The following is a 23,318-nucleotide window of genomic DNA, read 5'->3' as shown; positions in this document are numbered from 1 at the left end:
GTTATTTACCACACAGACATGATTCAATTCTGCAAGATCTTTGGGTATTGCAAACACTCCATACTCTGCATGTACACAGTGACAACCTGCTGCCATGCTCCACCAAGCATGTGAAACAAGTTGTTCCAAAATAAGAGACTTGTGAAATAGGTTCTTGCAAAAAGAATTTCCCTAGACTTGACTAACATTTGTGTATGGGAAGTGTCATGTGTGAAGCTGCCCAGAACATAATGCAAAGGCAAAACAGACTTACCAGGTGATAAGAAGGAAGTAAACTGATAAAATATTTCACTGTCTTTCTTTTGGCCACTATATCCCACAATGCTGCCAACGTCCAGTGGGAGTGTCTTGAGATGAGCTCCAGTTGTAAGGTCATGAAGCTGCAGGACGTTCTTCACATCATGGAGGTAACACAAGACTAGGAAGTTGGATCTAACACAAGCTGCCCATTCTGTCCACAGGAAGGGAAAGAGTCCATTTCAGAATAAGCAGTAAACATCACCAAAACAGAACACACCTAAAGTCACTTTGTTTAAAAATGCACAACAGTTATATAGATTTCCTTAGCTCTTAAATCCAAGGACCAAACACTTTAAACCTCATGCACAAGATCATTTGTTTTAATCTGATTACAGATTAAGGACCGAACTGAACAGCATCACAATGCAGGGGGAGGGGTTTAAGCCCCCCCCAAAGCCATGATTCCCCAGCCCCCCCCCCAAAAACCCCTGCACATTTCTGATGCTTAGGTCACACCCAAACCTTACATTGAAAACACTCTGCTGCTTCCATCCAAAGAATCCTGGGGACGGTGGGAATTGTTGTTAAGGGTGCTGTGAACTGTAGCTCTGTTAAAGGTGAACTACAGATCCCAGAATTCTTCTGGGGCAAGCTATGATAGTTGTAGTAGTATAAATGTGCTTTAATGTAGGGTCTGGCTGTGACTTTAGAGCAAAGGTTCCAGCAGGTGCCAAAGCTTTGTAGCTACACTGGGGAGGGGCTGTAGCTGAGGAAGGAAGGAATAAGCTCCCCTTCCTTGCGCATCATGATCCTGGTAACTGTGGGGGTGGGGGGAGCATGCCTGTATTTAAGAAGAAAAAGAGAAAGCTGTCTCCTGTGCATTAAGTGTAGCATGTAGCTTGGCCCTAAGCAACAACACACGTTCAATTAGATTCTGAAAGCTTTCCAGACCCGTAAATATAGTTGTTTTACGTACCGTAAGCAAGAACATGAAATGTTGGCTTGTAAGCAAGCATATGGCAGACTGTCTGTATGTATTCTACATTGTTATTAATGAAACTTTCAGATAACCCATCTGGGTCCGGCAAAGTTAACAACTTGTGGGAATACTCAGCATGTAGAAAGAGCCTACATCTGTTCTCTCATAAAACAACTGAAGCAAAGATGCATTGTGATCTGCATTACTGATATCACAGAGGGATTACATAACACATACCTAGCACTCTTGGTGCACCCCTTACTCATGGCAGAGAGTGAAGGAGTACAAGGTAAGTCAAAATATTTTCCCCACAACCCTTAACCACAGCTGGCCTCTTACATCAATAGGGATTTACACTAACCAGGGTTCACTCTTAAAGAGGATTTATTGACATTAAGCAATGTTAACGTCAGTGCACTTCACATGGCTAACCATGGCTATGGATAGTGAGGGCACCACATCTCTCAGACAGGAAGCACACACTGTCACAGCCCAAATCTGATCCCTTCAGGATTTGGTAGCATTAATTCTCCAGTGAACCTTAACAACCTTAATTCTTTTTAAATTTATATACTATCCATTCAACATCAAGACTCTGTAGGCAGCTAAATCAGATTATTAATTTAAGAATGTTAGATTGAAGGGAGACAGACAGAGACCACCGAAAAACATAACCACATCTTATTTACTCAAAGACTGCTACTGCTGAAGCAAGTTATCCCATTTTCTTTTCAACCAATTCCATAAATAACTTATCATACAAAACATTTTGCAGTAATTTCTGGCTTAATTCAACTAGCGTTCTTTGCCCACCAGACCAACCAAAAGAAAAAGAAAAAAGAATTACAAAACAAAAACACAGGTTGTTTTATAATGACAAAATGGGGGAGAAAGGAAAGGAAATAATTGCTTCTTTTTATAGTACTGTAAGCTCTAAACACAGGACATCACTGCAGCGACTGTGCCCATATCTCTCCTTACTTACAGCAGGAGAACCTGCCTAAAGGCAATTTTATTTATCGCAGGGAGACAGACAAATAACTAAGTTGGCTTGGCACAGGATGCAGTACAAGAACAAGGGGTTGTCTGAATTCAGGGACTCTTCATTTTCAGAGAGTTCCAGTTTCATGGGCATGGAAATCCTGAATGGCAAGTGGAAGGATACAGATACACCTGCCAAAAATATGTGCTTTAATCTCTAGCCACAAATTGTATTGATAAAAGCGACTCGCAAATAAAAATTATGCTGCCGAACAAGAAAACACTGCCTATTCAGGCAGAACCTTCTCTAACAGCTTCTGTTAGTATTAAGGTGTTTAGATAAAAAAGCAAGGTTGAAAAATATCTGAAAATAATGCCAATCATATTTTTTTAAAAAAGCTCTCTAAAAGGAACTAATATTCTGACCTTCATGAATTTTAGATATCCTGGAGCTGCCTTTCAAAATCTATGGTTCCCCCCGCTTCTCAATTCACAGAATTGCATTCTAAATTTATCTCAACTCTGTGTGAAACCTCTCCTTATAACCCAACTCTTGTTTTGTGTTTTGGGGTAGGAAAAAAATAACAATGTGTCAGCTGAAAGAGAAAACTGGGATATCTTTTTGCCATTTCTACACTTTCATCAATGAGAGCAGTATTTGCCTAAACATTATGCTGTTCAGCAGCAGTAGCTACTGCAAAGCATAACAACAGTGTATTGTTATCTAAGCAATACTATTTTTTTGGGGGGGGAGGAGGATTGGGGAGGTAATACTTCTGTGTTGATACTTCTGTGTTCTGTAGCCCAGCCTACAGAAAACAGGAGATGGTGATGCAAAGCTAGATTTCTCAAGTGGCTGTTAAAGGAATCAAGACCACTACAAGACTGACGGTATACCTGCCCCATTGGAACATGGCAATGGACACTTAATAGAAAACTCACCAAGGGCTGGTTCACAGAAGGCGTATCCTTTACGTGTAAACACTTCCCCAAATCCTCAGGTATGAGGACAATATCTTGTGTCAGCCAGGCAGTCACTGCTGTAGTCAGCAGAACTCCCCACAATGAAAAGAGCTGGAGAAGTGCCCTCCATGATTAGTGCAAAGACTATATGGATCAGTGGCAAAGCATTTGGCTTACATGAAGGACGTTCCAATTCCTCGCACTCCTAGCTTAAATGGTCAGGGAGCAGGAGAGGGGAAAGACCTCTCCTGGAGATCATGGAGAGACAGAGTGGACAATACTGGGACAGATGGGAGAAATGGCCTGACGTGGCTTACAGCCACTTTCTATGAACTGATGTTGCTGGCTGTAGCTGCAGTGTGTGCCCATGTGAGCATACCAAAGACTGATCCAGTAGGGAGCAAAACATCTTAGTGTGAATCAGTCTTAAAACCCATTTTTAGCAAAGACCAAAACTTCATTCCTAAACATACTAATGAGTAAGTCCCAACAATGGATACTGTGGATTTGTTTGAGCTACACAGCTACAACTACTAATGGAAGACATCAGTTCCACTGTTTTAAATGGGATTTGGCCACTACTAACTTTGGCTTGGTTAGGGGCCTACGTCTGCCATCAGTTGGCTCTGTTTCTGAGTACACGTTTGGGATTGGATTGCAGATCAGTAGGCCTTCCATTTGTATGTACTTTGCATTTATTTTGCATGAGATGTGGGAAAGGTTTCACAATATAAAACACCCAAGGCACTTCCAAATAGTGGCACGGGAGTAGTTTTCATGTTTTTCATTATTATTATTATTATTATTATTATTATTATTATTATTATTATTATTATTCTCCCTTCTGGCTGGGTTTCCCCAGCCACTCTGGGCGGCTTCCAACAGAATATTAAAATACAATAACCTATTAAACATTAAAAGCTTCCCTAAACCTTCAGATGTCTCCTAAAAGTGCTAAACCAGAAAAAGAAGCCTTAGTCTCTGTGCTTAAATAAACATAGAAAAGGGCTAAAGAGGAATGTTTACAACCATTGTGCTATCTAGAATTTGAGAGCAGTGGTGTCAAGTGCTGATTAAGCCACGGCAATGAATCACTTCATGCTAAGTAACCGTTTAACCTTTGAATTCTTACACATCTTGTTTTTGCAGAAGGCACTTCATTAATATGTCATCTTTATCAGGTAAAATCAAAAATTAACTTGACTGCAAAGCCTTCAGAGTGATAAATTATTAACTGCCTTCTGATATAATTATTTCTTTCCAAGGCAAATCTGGGAAGAGACTAAAGCAATGTGACACAACGGCAGCTTGGCCTGTTAGCATCAGGACAAGTTGCTCTTTAGGAATAAAGCGCTCTCACACAATTTGAGTATTATAATTTCTGCAGTTCTGGTATACAGGAATCTAGCAATTGGGTGGGAGAAGATTTCCCCCCACAGTGCCTAAAAGAGAATTAGCTGGTTGTGTGGTGCTGTAAGGACACCTTCCCAACACCAGCATTGCTGCTGCTTACCTGGATGGGATTATGAAGGCACACAGGACTGGCTCTCTTGGTGCACCCAGATCACTTCAGCCTCGCCACTGCCCATTCTTTGCACCATCCAGATAAGCCATACTCTGAGCACACTGATTTCCATGGGCCTACCCTGAGTATTACTTAGTCAGATACAACTTAAAACAACTATTCAGTTTCACTGTGCGCTACTTGTTTGTGGTTCATATGCCATGGTTGAAGAACTGCTGTTAAAAGACAACCTGCAATTCCATCTCACAACATTTCTTAAACTTAAGAGATTGTTGGTTCAAGGTGAAAGTCCTTCTGGGTTATTACAAAAAATAGTAGTGGCGTCTCTCCTTTGTAACTTAATATTCTTACCCAGAACGTCTCTTCCGTGTTCAGGAACCAGCACTTTCCACTTGGATTCCTCAGGGTCACTAAAATCAATGTTAATTAGTCGATAATTTGGAGCATGACGGTTTGTCTTGAAGGTGAACACAGTTCCCTCATTGGTGACATATTCATATTCTCCATCAAAGTTGTCTATCAGTTTCACCCAGTGCAGAAGACCTACATTAAGAGAAAAAGGAAAGCACTTACAACTGTAAAACCAAGTATACGTGATGAGGGTATTTAACAGCAATGGGCTGCATTCAACTAACTTTAACTCGGAGTGGGCATTAAGTTAATGACCATGAGTAACTTGGTTGACTATCCCTCAGTGTTCTTCTGACCCCACAAGATTCTTTTTCCTGCAAGCATCATAGCTTGTTGGGTCTAAAGAAAGGAGGACTTGCATTATGGATGTCCTGTTCATTCTAATATTTAACCACACATTCAATCACACATCCAGACCTGATGTCTTGCAAAATCCTCAGTCATCATCATCATCTATCCCCACCTTTCCTCACAAGAGTCCAGGGCAATTGAAAAAGTAGCAAAGTAAAATGTTATTTTGACAGCAACAGGACGATACGGAAAACCTTACAAGGATTAGAATTATGTTATATAAATTAATTATGTTAATGCTCTTTTGCTCCAGAAACAATAATTGTGTTCCTTTTCAGAAGCATATGTGTCCATAATCATGTATGGCACAGAAATGTCAAGTATAACTCAACATCTCTTTGCACTCCTTTGCAACTTAATAAAAAGGAACATACTAATTAGTCCTGACACATGCAAATATGCTGAAGTAATAATTAATCTTATTCTGTCTATCAGCATTTCTGAAATCTTATCATACTGTGCATGACAGCAAAAGAGCTTTGTTGCCTAACGCTGCTTGGAATGGAGAGAGAGCCGCGTTCAGACAATCTGTCAAACCATGTTGACACGAGTAGCAACTAGCCTTGGGCTTGTGTGCTACCTCTTACTTGTCCCCAAACAGGAGAGATCAGAAGCTTCTGTTTCCACTTAGTGCCAAACCACTATCTGCTGTTGCCTCTGAATACAGCTGACTATAGTTGGGAACTCGCCTGCAAGACAGGTTCCCAAACAAAAATCAAGTATACTGAATCATAGGAGTCAACCACTGCTCACTGAAGGTTAAGTCCCCTCCAGGGACCAAAGATTTTATTCATCAGAGAACTTGACCGAAGTTGTTGCCCTACTTTTGTAAACCAAGGATTGGCCTGTGAAACAGAGGCGGCACTTTTTGAATAGCTGTACACCCCCCCACCACCATCACCAGTGGGTGATGCCTCACACAGCTGTTAAGATAGTTCTCAGTTCTCAGATGAAAAGGTTTTCAAAAGCTATATAAGGAATTTTCAGATGTCCCAACGTACCCCACACAGGACACGCTTTCTCCTTCTGCAGGCCTTTCACAGCCATGCCACTGCTAAGCAAAAGGAGCAACAGGAAGCTGGAGGGCGAGGAGAGTGAGTGAGCACACGGGGCTCAGCTCCTCAGAAAAGTTAACCAGACAGATGGCTCTGCCTGATAGCAAAAATTGTTCCCTGGGTAGTTTAACACAGAAAGTTGCCAAGGTACTGTATCTCCCTACAGAAGACATAAAACAAAGAGGCTGGTGTGTTGAAAAGAATTCCTGCAGCAGAATCTGTCACTGGAAGGAATGCAAGTGTGTGTGTGTGTGTGTGTGTGTGTGTGTGTGATGGGTCACACATCATGCAGAGTGAGAAGGTGTTTGAAAAGATGCTGCAGATTGTCTAGCAGTCTGTACTCTGGCACTGAGCTACTGCCAGAAGCCTGCAATGAAAGGCAGATAACACAGAGGATGAATGAAGAAAGCTGAACAGAACACACTGCAGAGAGGAGAGTGGGGAAGATTTACACCTCTTCTTCTCAGGCCAGTAAGAAAGAGAACATGCTGTTAAAAACAAGTTCGGCAGCATCGGATGCTTCCTTCTTCTGAGTCAGACACAGGGTACAGGGCACTTTGCTTGGCATCAGCTCTTCAAGGGCAGATGCTACTTGATTCTTCTTAGCCCGTGACCCCAGAGACTGAACCTGGGCTGCTGTGCTTGTGAAACAGCTTTGCTCTACACTGAGCTGCAGCCTTCTGAAGCAGACAAAAAACAACAACCCAGATGGCAGCAGCCATTACAGAAGTATCACGGTGGAGATTCACTTTCGTTTCAGGTCCAGGGCATCCCATGAAAGGCACGGATTTAGACTTCCCATATTTTCAAGATGCGGAGTTAAACTTCACTCTTTTGCAATTCAGGGTTAAGAAATTTGACTGATGGTTGTTCCTCCTTTGGCTAGGTGTTTTAACATCCAGGATACGACGGCTGTTTGGGGGTGGGGGGGTTACAACTAAATTTCACGCTGCTTTAGCAGACAGTGAGTTAAAAGGTAATAGCCCACAGCCTAATCTCAGGAGTCAAATCCATTTTCTACCACAGACAGAATGAGTCAACTTCGCAGATCCCAGGCACATCAAGGATCAGTGAACAGACAAGACACAGCTGCCTCCTCTATGGCAGAACTAATAAAATGTCACACTTGCCTGGAGCCTTTAATGGTGGACACCCTTCCCTTCCCTTCCCTTCCCTTCCAACAATTTAAAAGGCAAAAGAGCCAAGACAGCTTTGCAAAGCAGATGAGGCATGGCAGACACAAAGACTCCCAGACTGAAAGGTGCTGCCAGTCAGTGCAGACAATACTGACTTAGATGGGCCAAAGGCCTGACTTGTTATAAGGCAGCATCCTAACTCATAGCAATAAATTATATATTAAAAAATCTTCATAAGGGAAATGGGCAGAAAATAGTATGTTTTCAGCAGAGTTTAAAGACTATGAAGACTCACACCCTTGCACTCAACAATGCTGTTAAGTCAAGGGTCTATGGGTATAATTAATTAACTCAGTGGTAACCATCTGATGATATATTTGCATGTTCCAATGGTTAAATATACAAAAACCTAATACCTAATCACAGAGTATATTTTAGATGCTTATTAATCCAGTTTAGAGAATGCCCAAACACTTTGCTAATTGATCAAATGAAAGCATCGTAACCAAGACATTAAACTGATTAGATTCCCATCTCTATCTTCCAACTTTTAACATCTGCTTCCTTTTAATTTGAATCTAGTTCACATAAGACTTCTATCAATCAATCAATCAATCAATCAATCATTTATTGTATTTGACTAAAAGCCATTACAAATCCGGTTACAAAACAAGCATTGGAATATAAGACTTATATACAATCAATATATATAGGGAGTGGCGAGATCCTGTCAGTAATCAGAAACTCTTAATATGGGTTAGGCAAAGGGAAAATCACGTCTATGTTGGTTCTTTGTGTGAAAAAATAATTACTGTGGGCTTTTTAGGATTTGAGATCATCAGTATGCAGAAAGATCTACTCACAACAGTGAAATTACACAAGCTACATATACACTGTGCAGTATTGACTTTTCTATAAATATGGGCAAAATTGGCTAAAATATTTAAAAAAACCCAAAGAAATTAACAGTAATTACTAACACAAGGAATCTTTTTACTTTTGCCCTTTATTTCAATGTGAGTCAGAAATGCCATTGCCAATACTTGCTACCACTGTAGGGTGGGGTTTTTTTTTGGTACTGCCAATGCTCAGCAATATTACAATGCATGACACTAAGAAAACAACAGGCATTTCTGTTGGGTCAGGATCGTGTTGGGCTAATTCAGCCATCATGCCAATCCATGATTAATTATGCTTTACTTTGGCTTGGTGTGATGTCCAAATTGACAAACCATAGTGTGTGATAAACTGAAAAAGAAAAGGAGGCAAGGAACTGTAGTGTAATGTGGGTGTGCAAACTATGGCTTGCCTAATCATGGCTTGGTATGTCTGAATTAACAAACAACAGCTATGCCTATTGTTTGGGTAGAGTTAGTAAAGTTTTCACTTTAATGTACAGTGTAAGCACCAGCATTCTCTGGGATGCAGCACCTCCTTCCTTGTGGCTTAGTAGGAGAATGGTAGAATAGATGCTGAACATTCATCTTGACTCTCACCCAAAGTCCAGTGGTGCTGACTTCATCTTTTCTGGCCACATCAAAGGCCAGAAACATTTGACTGGAAGTCAACTTAAAAGCTAACAGTCTGAAGTACTTTAGGGCAGACAGAAGTTATCGGAGGAAGAGAGGGGAATTAGCCCCGTTGTATATTGGGGGGTTGTGTGGAGACAGTCTCTTCCTTTAAATTCCTGGGAGTTTACCTTAGTGAAGACCTCACTTGGAAAAACAATATAACTCAGGTGGTTAGGAAGACCCAACAGAGATTCCATTTTCTCAGGGTCTTGTGAAAGAACAATGTTAAACAACAATTGATTTACCTCCTTCTACCGGTCCACAATAGAAAGTGTCCTCTCATATCACAGTGTGGTACGATGGCTTGACCGCCACGGACAGAAAGTCTTTACAGAGGGTGGTGAACACAACACATGATATCATGTGCTGTCCCCTGAGCCCGCTAGATGACATCGCAAGGGGATTGTTGCCTTAGGAGAGCGAGAAAAATTCTCAGGGACGATTCACACCCCGGCCAGCACCTCTTTAATGTTCTACCCTCAGGCAGGAGATATAGAATCAGTTGTACCAACAGGCTAAAAAACAGTTTCTATCCTTGGGCTGTTAGGCTGCTGAACGGAAAATAATACAGTGCAACTGACTTTCGGAGTTGGTGTGTTGTGCGACAAGTACACAGAGTGCAATGAGACTGAGTGTTGGGGGAGAGGGAGACTCGGTTAATTTCATTGTACACAGGTTGTACATTGACAATAAAGGTATTATTACTATTATTATTATTATTATCCTTACCCCCCCCCAGCAGGTTGTTGGGCTTCAGCTTCTAGCTCTCATGGCTAATGGTTAAGGATGATGGGAGTCCAACATCATCCAGAAGACCTCAGCTTCCTTTAGAGCTATTCCAAATTTTACAGATAAACAAAGGAAACAGAAGTACAAGTTGCACTCACACCAGTCTTCCACATTTTAAATGCAGAACCAGAGTGTCGGACTAGGACCTGGAAGACCAGGGTTCAAATTCCCACTCCATCATGAAACTCACTGGATGATTTTGGGCGACTCTCAGTATAACCCACTTCACAGGGTTGCTGTGAGGATAAATGGGGGGCAGAAAGAGAACTAGGAAGCTGCTTTGAGCTCCTTGGAGAAAAGGCAAGATCTAAATTTAGTATGAAAATGAATGGATTTGTCAGTCTCACTCTTAAGTTCAGAAGCCAACTGTGGTTCTTGATATCAACCTGAACAGTCATTAAAGAAAAGAAAGCAAAGTTGAAGTTACTCATTGCTTACAGTTGTGCTCAGACACACACACAAAAACTTTTGGCAATCGTGAAAATGTATAAAGGGATTGCTCTAAAGAAACGATGAGTAAATGTGATGAATTAAATGTATGAGAGGTACTGATTTTTTAATTAGCTATCATGTGCACAGCATGACATAAATAAAGCTTATTTTAGAATTGGGTTTTAAATCCCCATTGGAAAAAAAGGGACAGATTGTGGAAATGACTTGGATAATATTCTACATCCTTCTCCCACATATTTTTTCTCATGCAGTTCTATCTAAGGTTAGAAATGTTCTTAGGATAAAATCAAATTATGATACAAAAAGATGCAAGTATACAGTAGTGGCTCAATGGTTGTTTTTTTTGTATTAGTCTTACACTGAACAAGTTATCTATGTTTTCAAGTCTACACTGAAAGTATGCTCTGAATTAAGTTCACTGGTTAAAGTCTTCTCACTGATTATATCTACAGTATCCGTATAATATATGATTTCTTCTTTTTTCCAATGTGCTTAGTTGGCCTTGGATAACAACTCTCTGTTTCAACTTTAAACTGTATGTCTACAAGTTGTGGAATAAATCAGACAACGAAGTAATTAAAAGAAAGAAAACAGCCCTGAAGAACGAAAGAACTCTTGTTTTGTTCATTTGAGCATATCAGATAAATCTGTCCCCCCTCCCATATGTTGCGATTTCCTTGTCCTGTTTCACTCCACACCAAGTTCCAATTAGAAACTCACTGAGCAGAAATTAGAATGTTCTTAGGGTACTTAATAACAGATGGAAATTTGAATTTTGATACACACATGGTTCAACAGAGTCCAATAAATAGAAGAGGCCAACAGTCCAGCATACAGCCAGCACAAATGAGAAAGGGAGTAAGGGATGTATCTAACCAAGTTGTCCCATTCATGAAAGGACTCCTGCTTGCACAATGAAACTTCCCCTCTTCTTGTGCATGCCTCCTCAAAAAACAATACAAAACAAAAACTGCTCCAGAGGATTGGAGGAAGCCCCAGAACAGATCGAGGGCAGGAGATCAAGGGTGGTGGATTTTAAACAGAGGTTGGATGGCCACCTGTCAAGGATTTTTTGGCTGTTATTCCTGTACTGCCAGGGGTTGGACTAGATGACCGTTGGGGTCCCTTGATGGAACTTCAGATTGGGGGGAGGGGAAGTAGTCTACAGTGGCAGCCATAAATGCAATTTTGAAAATGGAACATACATGCATAGACAAATTCAGAAAGGCTTCTTCTGCAGCAAGCAAATAATATGATGAAAGCAAAGGGGGAAAGAGAAAAATCTACAAGTCCCAAGAACAGTTTATTGCTTCAAATGCAAGCATTCTAAGAGAAGGGGTAAATTCTGTAGCAGGGGTGGGGAATTCAAATGTTGCTGGATTACAGCTCCAGTCACCCCTGACTATTGGCCATGCTGTCTTACAGTCTATACAGGGGGGAGGTATTTCAAGTAGCTTGGTCCCAAATTGTTCAGGGCTGTAAATGTTATTGCTGAGACCATGAGCATGGTCAGCTGGCCAATTGCACTGACTATCAGTTGCTCAGCACAGGTGTAATACATGTGCATCCACGGCCTCAGCTCAGCTACCTGACTTGGGCCCAACCTTCAGTGCAGACCGAGTCACACAGGGTGGAATATGTACCAAGCTACCCCTTCGTATGCTTGAATAATCCTAAAACGACAGAAGGAAAATTTGTAGCAATCCAGAATGTGACTGTTAAAGACAAGTCCTGTATGAAGCCTAAGGAAAGAATGTGTGGTTTCTCTGTTTAACAAATACTGGCTGGAGAACAGGGCAGCTCAAGCAGCCACTAGGAACACACCCATGTTTTTATTCTTCGTACAATATTTGTAACTTACTGTTATATGTAAACTTGCAATGTATTCGGAAAGGAGTCATTTTACTTTGACATGAAGAAAGCAGCCTCTTACCAGTTATACCATTTGATTCCTTCTGTAGATTACAGTACCACAGCCTATTAACTGGATCGCATCCTTCTCGTATGGACAGCAAAGCGTACTGCCCATCATCAGATACCTAAAATTTATCACAATGAATGAAACATAAATATTGACGTACACCAAACCAAAAAGTTACTAACAATTTACAAACCAAAAGCAAAACAGGTGTGTCAAATTATAAAGTTACAAACATATGTAGGACTACTGATATGCTTTGTACAGATGTGTTTGGAGCCTGTGATCTTTCAGACGCTACCAACATGGCCAATTGTAAGGGGCGATGGGAACTCAAGTCTGTCAACATCTAGAGGGCCACAAATTCGCCTAGTCCTTCAAATCCGTTCCACGTCTCAGACACATACAAAATGTGAAGCACATGTCAAATTCAGTGTTTCGACTCAACGGTGCATTCTGAAAAGCAGCAACCCAGTGTATTTTGATAGAAGCACAAACCGCCTGAAATTAAAGCCAAACTAATTTTAAATCCCTCTCATCTATGAAGCCCTTATATTATGGAAAGTCATGCCAAGCTGATGTTGTTGTGCTAAATGCAAAGTGACAGCAGACAGTGTCAAAAATTATACTGGCAGATCTTTATTAAATATATTCACTCTACAGAAAGCATCCTAAATTAATTATATCAACACTTAAATACAAATTTTTAGATGATCAGCAGGTGCAAATATTTTAAAGCCATGTCCTAATTCTTCCCCTTCCCCTCCCCTCTGCTGTTATTGGTAGTGTTTGTCAGTATTGTTGCGTGTGTGGCTTTGATACCCAGGATTTCTACACAATTAAAATACAAAAGCATAGAATATCTGTTTTGTATTACACATACGTATTTGTAGGGGGAAGCTCAAAGAGTCGAAACATGCTCTGCATACAGAAGGTCCCAAGGACAATTCCTGGCATCTTTCTTTGCTTTGTTCAATTGATTGGATTTTTTTTTTTAAAAAAACCCAAATACCCTTTATTTGGTTCTTAATTTTATGTTTTAATGTTGTTACATTATTTTGAGTTTTTAGCTGTAGAGATGTGTGAACCACCATGAGATCTCCTTGATGAACGGCAGTTTAGAAACCATATAAATAAAAACACACTTCAGTTCTATTAAAGCCAGTGGCTAGAACCCACTGAACAATTTTGAAAGCAAACTTATTATGAACCCAGCACAGACTGCTAGGGTTCCCAACTGGTGGGGTACCACCCCAAACTGCCATAGGGAAAAGTGGCTCAGTGATAGCCTTCCCTGTTTAGGGAAGTTGTTAATGTTTGGAGTTTTATTCTGTTTTTAATGTTCTGTTGAAAGCCGCCCAGAGTGGCTGGGCAAACCCAGCCAGATGGGTGGGGTATTATTATTATTATTGCATCCAGGGTGGAATTCAACTTGGTGCTAGGCAGATAGCTCCGCCTGTCCTCTCCAGACTCCCTCAGAACCAATTTGAGGTGGGTGCGAGGTGAGAGGAGATGGGGCCCTAGTCCCACTGCACCGGAAGTTCTTACACAGGCTATTATTGGTGGGGCTTGTTAGTTGAATCCTGTCCCAAAGAAGCTTTATATCTTTTTTTAAAAAATAAAAATTTTAATTGCTTTTTTTTGGGGGGGGGGGGGATTACACGTATAAAACAAAACCATTTCCAGCATTAAAATACAGAGTTCTTTCAAACCCTTAGACCTCTTCCCTCCATGGGTTCCATCTTTCAAAGAAGCTTTATATCAAGACACACATTGGTCCATATACCTTAGTATCATCTCCACTGAATAAAAGCTGCTCTTTCCCATCCTTACCTGAAGATGCCATGGATTAAGCCTGGAGCTTTTTGAAGGCCAAAGAAGTTATCAGCCATTGCACCTTCCCCGCCTAGTACCCAACATTTTGAGTTCATGTCAATATACTACAAACTTGAGAATCTTTACTGCCTTTACTCCATCAAAGCAAAAGCAATCTCTGAAACTTTATTTTGCATGATGGCAAACAAGAGCCCCTGACAGCAGCAATTTTGAGCATATCTAATGAGCTTCTCAACATTCCCCGCTGGACTGGTGAATAGTTGATAATAGTTTGCTCAATGCGATTCCCAGAACACATTCTTAATCTAATTTCCCAACACACATTACGGGTAGGGTGCCAATTAAGTCTGTCTTCATTGCTACAGCTGTCTTTACATCAATGCATTTCAAAACTCAAAGGAATTCAAGAGTGTTAAGGCAAAACATTATTGACAGCTGCATTCAAAAACTACACCATCAGATATTTTACTGGAGAAAAATAAAGACAAATATATGTCTGTGTGTGTGTGTGTGTGTGTGAGAGAGAGAGAGAGAGAGAGAGAGAGAGGGAGAGAGGGTGCAATGTGAGACAGAATACCTTCTTTCCTGCTTCACCTGCCAGCCCGCTGGCCCAGCAATGTGCTTTTTTGTCTCTGTGGGGCTGGATGGCCACCCCTGTCAATTTGCATTTCATGCTATGCTGAAGCAGTATTCTGTCCACAGGTTTCAGAGTCACTCAGGTCCCAAATTAAATGTACCGTATTTTTCGCCCTATAGGACACACTTTTCCCCTCCAAAAATGAAGGGGAAATGTGGGTGCATCCTATGGGGTGAATACAGGCTTCAGGAAGCTCTTCGCAACCCTCCGGAGCGCGGCGCCAACCTGCGCCGGGCTCCGGACGGTCGCGCAGAGCTGCCTGCCCTCCCGGGCTCCGTGCAGCTCTGCGCATCCCTCCGGAGCCTGGCGCCAAGCCGCACCGGCCTCCGGAGGGTCGCGCAGAGCTGCCTGCCCTCCTGGGGTCCGCACAGCTCTGCACGACCTTCCGGAGACCGGCGCCAAGCCGCGCCGGCCTCCGGAGGGTCGCACAGAGCTGCCTGCCCTCCCGGGCTCCATGCAGCTCTGCGCATCGCTCCGGAGCCCGGCGCCAAGCCGCGCCGGCCTCCGGAGGGTCGCACAGAGCTGCCTGCCCTCCCGGGCTCCGTGCAGCTCTGCGCATCCCTCCGGAGCCCGGCGCCAAAGCCGCTCGAGCCTCCAGACGGTTGCGCATAGCTGTCTGCCCTCCCGGGGTCCGCGCAGCTTGGCGCATCACTCCAGAGCCTGGCGCCAAGCCGTGCCGGCCTCCGGAGGGTCGTGCAGAGCTGCCTGCCCTCCCGGCGTCCACGCAGCTCTGCGTGACCCTCCGGAGCCCGGCGCCAAGCCATTTTGTTTTTAGAATTCATAACCACTGTCTCTTGGAACGAAGCTCCCTGATATAATACAACACTCCCTTGTCTTCTGGTTTGTTTTTTAACCAATGCTCTTGAAAAAGAGAAACCAATCAATTAAAAACCTTTCTTTTTTGCAAGAGGCTGCAGCTGCTTATACGCAGAACTGATTGAATCCCTATACCCAAAACCTGTGTGCACTTTCTAACCACTGTACCTTAATTACTTCCTTGCAGGTGTACACAGCCACCGCCACCACTCTTGCCAACTCCTGTATTTGTAATAATCTTAATTAATCAAAACCATTAAACCAGGAATGGGAAGCTACGGCCCTCCAGATGTTGATGGGCCACAACTCCCATTGTTCCTGCCACTGGCCATGCTAGTTAGCTGGGGATGATGGGAGTCTTAGTCCAAAAACATATGGAGGGTACCAAACACTTCAACCATGCATTAAACCCAGTAGCAATGCTGGTTCCTATTCAAACGCTGTCATGTTTTCCAAGAGGAAAACAATAATTAGCACATAATGCAGTCAAATGAAGCAGGTGTATTGTATTGGGAGCTATACTCTCCATAAAGCATAATTGGGAAGATCATGTTCCTTTATAAAATAGCCGTTCCAATTATGCTAGGCAGGAAGCCCTGTGGCCACATTTCTAAGATAGGTCCTGGGATTCAGAACTACCAAGAAGTCATGCTCTAACCTGGGAGCTGTTTCCTATCATAAAATATGTGGGAGCACAGTTGCCTGCTCAGTAATTATCACAGGGATTCCTCTACATTTTTGGTCCCGGGGGCACAGTTAGAAATCTAAAAAAACTGCCATGGGCACCATGAAATACAAAATGATCTTCAGAGAACAAAAACTAGTGATTCTCATAATCCCTACCCCAAAGGTCAGACATACCTCCAAACATGAGACAGACAAAAAGGCCCTTCCAAATAAACACATTTAAATAATAATAGTGGGCCCTTGGTAATCTCCCTTCCTCTAGCCTGTTGCCTGTTTTCAGTCTCCAGGACTCAGGATGTTTGTGAAGATTCCAGTGCTTCACAGCAGCTCGTGCCAAACTTCAACCGCTGCAAATCCCACAGCACATTACAATCGAGATACTGCAGCAGTTTGTGTTCGGATTACTGGTATTTGTTTTGAGCAAAAGCACAAAGGTGATCCTTCAGGTCAGCTCATCTAGGCTGTGCTGCAGGTAAGTGCCTGTAGCTGAAAGTGAAAGGAGTTTTGCAACTGAAACTTTTAAAATGCTTCTGAAGCGAAACACACCACCTATACTGCTGTTGTGTTCACCTGTTATTTTTGAAGGGAGTGCGGAATGCAATATCTATCTATCATCTATCTATCTATCTATCTATCTATCTATCTATCTATCTATCTCCTAATTTGATACTTTTGATGGCATTTCTTATATTACCCCAAGCATGGGAACTTGGTTCTAACAACGTGTGCAGCACAGGTCCATTTAAAATCATCACTGCTTTCCCCACTTAACTCAGATGCCACACACATGGCTTCAAATCGTCATTCTATAGTGCCCTCTTCTGGGAGCTGCCACAAACTTGCTCCCTCTGCTTCCATTCTAAATTCTGGATATAGCGTATGGGGGAAAACAGGGCCATGACATTTCTGGTTTTAGTTAGAACTGATGCAAATACCGACACAGAACATTTGCTTTGGAACAGGGGCAGAGGATGAGGCTTGGGAAGGGGTGTGTGTGCCTTGGATAGCTGCCAATGGAATGAAATATAGTCCCTTCTCTGAAATGTAGAAGCACCATGTTGAAGGAAGAAGGGTGAGAGTTGGGCCTGGTTTTTTTATTTCATTTACTTATCACATTAACATCCTACCTTTCATCGAAGGAGCTTAATGAGGTGTACACTGCTCTCTTTCTGCTCCCTCCCTTGCACCCTCACAACAAGGATAAGCTATAGCGACTGGCCCAGCGTCACCCAGTGAGTGTCACAGCCAAGTGAACCTTGACGCAGGATTCACTGAATGAGCCCTGGCAGTGGAAGCCCTGCACCAGGACTTCTGCTTGTGCAACAGGGCTTCCCCCAAAATTGGCTCTGTGGTTGTCAGGAGAACCCCCAGAACAGTACACAGAGAGAGGAGACAGGGATCATTCCCCATGGCAAGCTGACATGCTTGCGCTGAAGGAACAATCAGAAGAGCACAACACTGAATTCCTCCTTATGTCTCCCCAGCACTAATCTGACAGACTAATCACTAGGCAACCCTGTCTTAGACATGACATCTAAGGTTTGTCATACTTGGTAGACCCATTGAAACTGATGGACATTAGGGGTGTATTCAAAGTAGTGGTGAGTAACACTTACGGTGGTACCTTGGTTCTTGAACTTAATCCGTTCTGGGAGTCCGTTCGACTCCTGAAACCATCCAAAAAGCAAAGCTTGGCTTCCGATTGGCTGCAGGAACTTCCTGCACTCAATTGGAAGCTGCGGAAGCTGAGTTGGACATCCGGCTTTCGAAAAATGTTCGCAAACTGGAACATTCACTTCTGGGATTGTGGCGTTTGGGAGTCGATTTGTTCGGGAGCAAAGCCGTTCGACTACCAAGGTACCACTGTACCAGTGCAAATATTTCCACTTGTGCAATGGGATCTCCCCCCTTTCCTCCCTTCTCATCCCACCCAAATCTGTTCCAGGGATTCCCCCATCCTCCAGGGCAGATTTAGAGAGGTTGTAGGGCGTACACAGGGGGAAATCCTGCTGTACAAGAAAAAATCCTTCTGCTGGTGAGGCATGTTGGATACTGCCAAGTAACTTAATTCCATTAGGTGGAATTCAATGTAGCACTAAGGATCAGCACAGGTATTTCTGCTTGTCCCCCGCATGCTCTTCTGGGAACAGGGATCTCCCAACTCTCCAAACCATATCTGGGGGAACTATGGGGTGACATGGGGGGGGGGGAGTCCTGTTGCACTAGCAGGAGTCCTTGTGCTGGCTTCCACTAGCAAAATAGGATGGTTGAATCCAGCCCATTGATTTCACTCGGCCTACTCCAAGTATGAATTAGTTGTATTATCAGTTCTTTAGTTTAAGAGAAGAAATGCTAATTTTGATGAGGAAACAAGGGGATGGCTTTTGTTAACTCCTTTGTGTAACTCCTTCTTAAGCCACCTTTCTAATTTCTAAACGTTTGGAAGACAAAACTGTCTCCTTTCACGTTGGCTCAATATTGTTTGTTACTCAACCTGCATATTGTTCAAAATAATAAATAAATACACTAAACCAAGAAGCAACTTTTAGCAACATTTATATAGGATTGGATGGGCTAAATGTTTCTAAAGGTATAAAACTCGACCCCACTACAATAAAAGGAATATATTAGATATTTAAAGGTAGCAAAATCATATAAAAACTATTTTCACAAGGTCATTTGCCAGAAACTGGCAGCAGTAAGAGAGAAAAAAGTAATAAAATATTGTAAACAGCAGGCAAAGCTGGTAAATGCTTTTAATTAACAACAGATGCTGGGTGTAAGAAGCCTCCTGCAGATATGTAATCAAAAGTTATTAATTTCCTCAGACAAACAAGCACCTCGAGAAGTTTATGAGCTTCTGTCACTACAGATTTATGACCTCGTTTTATATAGCAAAATGAGGCATACTCCCTAAGTTTGATGGTGAAATGTGTTTTGTACGTCAAAACACCATCATGCTACACTAACACTACAATCTCCTGAATTCAGTGAGACTTACTTATGAGTAAGCACATGCAGGATCACATTGTCAGGCCATGAACCTAAGCATACTTGTTTGAAATCTAACCAACAGAGAGGATTCATGCAGAAAAATGTTTTTGCACAAACCACTCACCTGCATGCAGAAGGGGCTGCTGCAGCACATGGACAGAAACACCCATATCAAAAACAATCCAAATCCTGGACACATTGCCAGTGCCAATCAAGAGACCCAAAAGCACAAAAGTTGATTTCACTCTCATGAAATTAACTGCATTAGGAGGACCATAGGTTCCCCATCCCTGCCACAGAGGGCCTGTTATGGTATGGTGGATTGAAGGTGGACTTGGCTCAAAGACACCTTGATGTGGCAAATGTGTTTGTGGTGTATATACCACAGTGATCACTAGGTTTCCCACAGCAAATATACGGAAGTGCGTACAACTTACAGAAATACAGTGGAACCTCGGTTTTCGAATGTAATCCGTTCCCGAGTTACGAAACATTTGAAAACTCAATATGGAAGCCTCAAAACAGAAAAATTAATATGGAAAACTCAATATGGAAGCCACCTCGGATGTTCGACTTCTGAGGTATGCTCAAAAACGGAAGCATTTACTTCTGGGCTTACGGCATTCGAGTTTTAAAACGTTCGTCAACAGAAATGATCGAAAACTGAGGTTCCACTGTAATAAGTTTCTAAGCATTAGCTGACAGTAATGAAGTTAAAAAACATTGTTTTAAAATTCTACAAATGTTAATTCTACCATATTTTAAAAGCTGAAAATGTGTGTGTCCAGTGCATAGCAAACATATTTTCTTTTTAATATTGTTTTCATTGTGGTCAATGCCCTTTCAAGTTTTTTTTTTAAGTGGTACTACAGTAGCATCAGATCAAAGGAACAATGGCTGAGAACAGAAATATTTTTTTTAAGTTGGAGAAAAATGGAAGGGGTTTGTGTAGGAGGGCTCTTAATGTAAACTGATTACCACAAAAATTCATTGTAGAAGTCAAAATGAGTTCTCAATGATATACCGAGTCACCATTTTCACATATTTAAAACAATGTGTTATATATTGGTCCTAGGTAGTGCAACAGAGGTAAAAAGAGGCAACGAGAAACCTTATTTAACAACAAAGGATTGGGCCTATAACCAACTTTTCACTTTTATTATCTACTGAGTTTCAAAGAAGGTGAGATGCACCATACCTCAGCTCCACCCATCCATTTTGGCTCATGAGGAAATTCAGCACATAAAACATCCTTTGATTGGTCAGTTCCCAGGACATGATAGTACAACTTCTGGTGCAAGTTTGTCGACGTCTCAGTGCCTGGGGCAATCAACACATTTAATTACAGGTATGTAAGCTGTGACTTGTCATTCGTTCTAACAACCTGAAAGTTTCAAAACCTTAACATATTAGAAGCTTCTTAATTGGCAAGGTAGCAGAACCAGATTTAATAACTCATATGTTTTCTGGAAATACCAGTCCTTATAACCAAGAAGCTAGATAATATCTATGAGGATAATTTTTATTCCTATTATTCCATGCATTTTTTCTTTGCATTATTTTTCTTTATATAAATATAACACATTTGGAATAATATGTTCTTTACATAATTTGAGATACGTTGCTAAAGTTACTGTGTTTTTATTTTTGGTCTGTGTAAAATGTCATGCTTAGCTTCCAGCAATATGTAATATTCCCTGTCAAGGAAGTGAAATGTTACTTTGAAACTTGACAGTATTCTGTGATGGACAGGCAGAATAAGAAGGCCCATGAGCCAAAGAAACTAAGCAACTGTGAGATATTGGCTCTAACCAACCTGTCCCATTAGCATTAGCAAACTGGGGTCTCCTGCTGTTTTTGGACTACAACTCCCATCAACCCTAGCTAGCAGTACCAGTGATGAGGGATTATGGGAAGTGCAAAAACAGCTGGAGACTCAAGTTTGGGAAACCCTGACCGAAAATACCCACAAGAAGAAAGCAGAGCTAGTAATGAGATAAAGGAACCTGAAGTAAATAAAGGCTATAAAGGCCTGAGCAGGAGACGAGTGATTGTATGCCACTCACCATCACTTTTCCCATCTTGTTTCGGGTAGCAGTTATAGAACATGCCTTTGCCATCATGGGTCCAAGCCATACAACTGAATTTTACCATCTCCAGTGTGTCTGCCAGTTCTTCAGTACCATCCACTTTCATAAATTTAATTGTTACCCAGTCTGACCCACTGGAACTCAAGCCATATGCAAAATATTCGCCATCTTCACTGAATGCATAACCTGGTGATTAAGAACATGCTGTGCATTAGTTTACGTTAGTTACAAACTTTACTTTCATAGTTTATGCTTCTAACACTTGCCTTCACCATATAGGCAGCAGCTCAAAGCATGTTTTACGTCTTCCACAATTAAATTTTTTCACACGTAGCTGTGTATAACTCAAAATAGAGAAATTTTATGTTGGCTTCCCAAACGATGCATTTTCGAAAAATCTGCTACACTGACCTCGCAGAGCCACAGTGCCATCATCAGAAAGTTTATTTGGGTCCAAAAATACTTTGGCATCAGCATCCAAGGAATCTTGCACATATAATACTCGTTGATTCTGAAGTCCAGAATTATAAAAGTGAAAATACCTAGAATAAATGATATAATTATTTGGGCTTTTTTTTATTTTCAACCATAGTATGAGATTGAATACAGAATTATGCAGGCTAAGACTCTCAAGAGGAATGACAGATTTATATAACAGAGGAAAGCAGCTTCTTCCTGATGGAAAAATGCCTCATTTCAGTAATTTAGCACACAATTTCACCCATCAGGTTGCATTAAGTCAACATCAGATTCAATTAGCAACTCACAAGTTACATTAAATAGTTCATTATAACAGTTAGATCTTTTGACATTACTGCAGTATGTAATGAGACAAATCATTAAGATTTCTCAGCCATGCACTTACTTAAAAAAATGGAACAAAAATCCTCTTCTTCATCTGAATGTCATACTGCAGCAGTTTGGCATTTCCATGCATAAGAGAAGCCCCTTAAGGAAGTCAGTCTAAGGCCCTGAACACATAATGCCAATGACATGGTTGCCACAAAGAAGACAAACCACAGGCATACCTTTCTGCATAGGAAACTGTTTGTATGAAGTGGCACCCACATGGTAAACTAAGTTTAATCATGCCAGTAAAGCAGGAATGGGGAGCAGGTGGACTACAATTCCCATCATGCGGTGTGGCCAACCATCAGTGATGACAGAAGCTCTAGTCCAACAAAAGCTGTGCGGCCACAAGTTTCCCAATCCCTGTAGTAAACCTAAACCTCTCACTTTTGTAGAGATTTTGCTAGCTTAGCTAGCTTAGCTATAACAACCCAAAATATATGCAGACAGGCAAATGCATTATCACCATATACAAAGGCAACCATTCAAGTTTAACTCAAAAAAAATGGTTCCAAACTGCCACTTGTAAACGACTTTTATGAAATATTCTTCAATGCTGCTGAACCAGTTTAAGCATAAGCCATCATTTGGCTTAGCATTAATGCAAACAAGCAAATGTGTGGTTTTCTAGAGAGGAGATCACAACTGCTGTGTTCCTTTCCCGATTCCTCCTGCTGCCACGCTACCCAGGGCTAAACCATGGTTTGCCTTGGCATGTCATCTGAACCTTAGTTAGTGGCTTGTTCTGCCCAAAGATTTCTCTGAAGTAGTGTAGCACCGTAGGACAGATGGTGTGAGACGAACAATGGGCAAGAGCCTATGGACAACAGTGCAGCCTTTAAGAGCTCATGACCTACTTGGGCTCCAATTGTGGCTCTAAGCAGCGGATCACAAGATAGCCACATCTGCCAGGAAAAGGAGCTTGACAACTTTGTGGAGTTGGGAGATGAACTATCCCTGCCAGATGGATTTTTCTTCTTCTTGTGTATTGAAGGGGAGAAAATGACCTCCCCACTTTGATGTGTTGGAGGACTAGT

The 23,318-nt window shown here is 41.8% G+C and overlaps 1 protein-coding gene across 1 annotated transcript in view; it reads right to left on the bottom strand.

Annotated features, from left to right (window-relative positions):
* The window catches only part of PREP (prolyl endopeptidase), a 59,077-nt gene that overhangs the window by 26,778 nt on the left and 8,981 nt on the right, over positions 1–23,318 (bottom strand). Inside the window, exons 4-9 of the mRNA XM_083435248.1 lie at positions 21,844–21,974; positions 21,409–21,618; positions 20,541–20,662; positions 12,388–12,493; positions 5,040–5,231; positions 254–451 (exon numbers count right to left, since the gene is read on the bottom strand). Of these exons, the coding sequence (XP_083291374.1) occupies positions 254–451; positions 5,040–5,231; positions 12,388–12,493; positions 20,541–20,662; positions 21,409–21,618; positions 21,844–21,974 (959 nt within the window). The remainder of the gene's footprint in view (positions 1–253; positions 452–5,039; positions 5,232–12,387; positions 12,494–20,540; positions 20,663–21,408; positions 21,619–21,843; positions 21,975–23,318) is intronic.

The sequence above is a fragment of the Podarcis tiliguerta genome (assembly GCF_965153285.1).
Source record: "Podarcis tiliguerta genome assembly, chromosome: 3".
Lineage (NCBI taxonomy): Eukaryota > Metazoa > Chordata > Lepidosauria > Squamata > Lacertidae > Podarcis > Podarcis tiliguerta.
The sequence above is the reverse complement of the archived record's forward strand: the minus strand, read 5'-3'. Positions and strand labels throughout refer to the sequence as shown.